Below are 3,157 nucleotides of genomic sequence, written 5' to 3'. Positions count from 1 at the left end.
GCCCCACAGAGCCAGTGGGTATCGGAGCTGGATTAAACTCACACTCGCAGATGAAAGAGGAGCTCTATCAGTGTAAGAATATAGTCCTAATAACCATATTTCCTGAAACAAAAGCCATGCCAAGTTCCCACAAGTTAGATTATATTTTGGGGAAAAGATAAATTAAATCTGAAGTTCATTGTGTGATCACCCTAGCTAGAATGCTTGAACAAGATGGCAATTTTATCGTTCAATATGCACTATGCTCACAAGCATTCTAGCCCATGGAGGGCAGGGAAGGAGGAAATATTTAAAATCAGGGAAGGGAGGAAAGAATGCCGGGCAAAAAGGGAAAGTATGATACTCTTCCTTTAGAGAATGTACATTTCCATCCTTTAACCCAGATAACTTGTCTTCTCCACAGAAACACTATTGAAAACCTCAGGCACTGCACAAAAATGATCGAAGATTATTAACTCCCTGTCCACTCTCCATGACTTATAGCCTTAACTCTGCATGTGGAGTTTATAAGTCTGAGAGAAAAAATGATAAGGGAATTGCTGATTCCATGGGATAGCAGCACAAAGTGAAGAGAGGAAAGAGAAATACCTGTCAAGGGCCCTCATGTTCCACTTCAGACTTGGGTCCTAGGTCAGCTCTACTGCTTTGTTTTTCACCCAAGAAAGACAATCTTAGAGCAGAAAATCAGAGTCAATGAATGAAAGCTGAGAAGCATCTCTTATGGGAGAGCTCTAGTCTGTGAGAAGGCCATTGGAGAGTCTGTAGTATAGTCGCAGCAGAGGAGAGAAACTGGCTTGTAAAAGAGACTGCACACTGTGAGTAGCTGAAAACTGGCTGAGAAGAGTCACCACTCCCAAAAAAAGTATGTAGAACAGTTGAGTTCGCCTTTGAAGCTCATAGGCAGAAACTAATAAAGATGACATCTTAGAGAAAGCAGCCCATACCCAGAAGACCGACTTGGGGCATTTGCTAGAGCCACTCTAGTGATGTGGCAGAGATTCTGGGTTCAAATGCAGATCTGTCTATAATTCAGTATATAATTTTGCAAGTAACTTTCATATATGTCTTTGTCATAAGAGGGCAACAATCTCTGCTTTATTCCACCAGGATGAGTGCCCTAGTCAATCATTAACTAGCAGAGACAGTATATGACCAAAAGCACGGATGTGGAGTCATGTACAAGGCACTGATTTATTGCATTTCCAAGCTGGCTTCCCACCCCAAAAGTTGTGCAAGTGGCTTAAACAAAGGGATAAAAAGGACTAAAGGGGAAAAGTTAAACAAATCAGTTTTAGGTCTAAAGAATAAAAGGGTGAGAATTACTATGACATTATTTGTCAATATAGTTTTCCCTTAGTAGATTCTACTTTCAAAAAAAATGTTCTTATAAAAAAGTTACACTTACAGCTAATATGTTCTGACCCCATTTGAATGGCATAAATATGAATAAAGAATCAAGAGGAGCATCACTTTATGTTATGTTTTTATTTATTAAAATAGTTTAAATTATTCTAGTGTATCCTTAAATGCTATTGCCCTATTATTCAATTGCTCCTTCCAAGAGATTATAAATAATAATTTACTTGACTTATTTGATTTTCACCTGCAGAGAGTAGATTACCTTCCCAATGGAGAACAACTTAACCATCCTGTGATGTCGGCTTCAGGGAACAGGTCTTCTCATCCCATGTCCTTCATCCTGCTTGGCATCCCAGGACTCGAGAATTCCCACTTTTGGATTGCCTTCCTATTTTGTGCCATGTATGTGGTGGCTGTAGTTGGCAATATCACTATCCTTCACATAATTCGAACTGACCACACCCTGCATGAGCCTATGTACCTCTTTCTGGCCATGCTGGCTGTCACTGACCTGGTCCTCTCCTCCTCCACCCAACCTAAAATGCTGGCTATTCTCTGGTTTCATGCTCATGAGATTGAATACCATGCCTGCCTCATCCAGGTGTTCTTCATTCATGCCTTTTCTTCCGTGGAGTCTGGGGTGCTCATGGCAATGGCCTTGGACCGTTATGTGGCTATCTGCTTCCCACTTCGTCACTCTAGTATCCTGACCCCATCTGCAGTGGGCAAACTGGGGGCAGTCGTGATGATGAGAGGGCTGTTGTGGGTGAGCCCCTTCTGCTTTATGGTTTCCAGAATGCCCTTCTGCCCCAGCCAGATCATTCCTCAGTCATACTGTGAGCACATGGCTGTGTTGAAGTTGGTGTGTGCTGATACCAGAGTAAATCGTGCATATGGACTCTTCGTAGCCTTCTCGGTGGTTGGCTTTGATATGATAGTCATCAGCATATCCTATGCGATGATCTTGAGGACTGTGCTGGGGTTGCCCGCTGGCGAAGCCCGACTCAAGGCTTTTGGTACATGTGCTTCCCATGTCTGTGTCATCTTGGCTTTTTATATCCCAGCCCTCTTTACTTTCCTCACCCATCGCTTCGGACATCGTGTGCCCCGAGTGGTACATGTCATGTTGGCTAATCTCTATCTACTGGTGCCTCCCATGCTCAATCCCATCATCTATGGAGTCAGAACCAAACAAATCAGGGACAGGGTTATTCAAGGATGTTGTGGAAAAGACCCCTGAGCCCAAGTGCTCAGCATCACAGCCACCCCAAACACCCCACTGCTCTGGGACATAAATGCAGAAAGTTTGCCAGGCCATCATATCTCATCACTAAGTCATTTCTATGAACCACTGACCCAGAGGTGGGCAACCTTCCAGAAGTAAAAGGAGGCAATTTTCAGCATGCCCAGAATAAGACTTCTCTGAGAAATGATGAGTTGACCTATGTTCATCATCACAAGAAAACAGTAAAAATATGTTTATCTCCAAAATGAATGAAGATTTTGAAAAGTATATCATCTTCCACAGACCACTAAAGTAAAAATTATTTTTACATTGTTTGTAGAACACTAAGTTGGTATGCCTTGTTTAAAAAAGAGTATAAGATTTCCATCAAAACAGTTAAAAGTACATGTATTTTCCCTATATTGTACTATCTTTATAGAAATAGAATGTTAGAAAAAATTACAAAGATGTGTATACTACTATATTTATTATTTATAAAAGCAAAACCAGAAAAACATTCCAACATTAATCCATAAGAAACCAGATGATGCAATGAACAATTGAATAGCATGT

At 41.3% G+C, this 3,157-nt stretch overlaps 1 protein-coding gene across 1 annotated transcript; it reads left to right on the top strand.

Annotated features, from left to right (window-relative positions):
* Positions 1-1,654: 1,654 nt before the first annotated feature.
* On the top strand, positions 1,655-2,599 carry LOC308233380 (olfactory receptor 52R1-like; the record flags this gene model as incomplete). The annotated part of the gene is made up of 1 exon (XM_080640312.1): positions 1,655-2,599. One exon carries the CDS (start codon positions 1,655-1,657, stop codon positions 2,597-2,599), a length of 945 nt encoding a protein of 314 aa, XP_080496438.1.
* Between the last annotated feature and the right edge of the window lie 558 nt (positions 2,600-3,157).

The sequence above is a fragment of the Plecotus auritus genome (assembly GCF_963455305.1).
Source record: "Plecotus auritus genome assembly, chromosome: 9".
Classification (NCBI taxonomy): domain Eukaryota; kingdom Metazoa; phylum Chordata; class Mammalia; order Chiroptera; family Vespertilionidae; genus Plecotus; species Plecotus auritus.
Note: the sequence above shows the minus strand (reverse complement) of the source record. Positions and strands in the feature narration are given on the sequence as shown.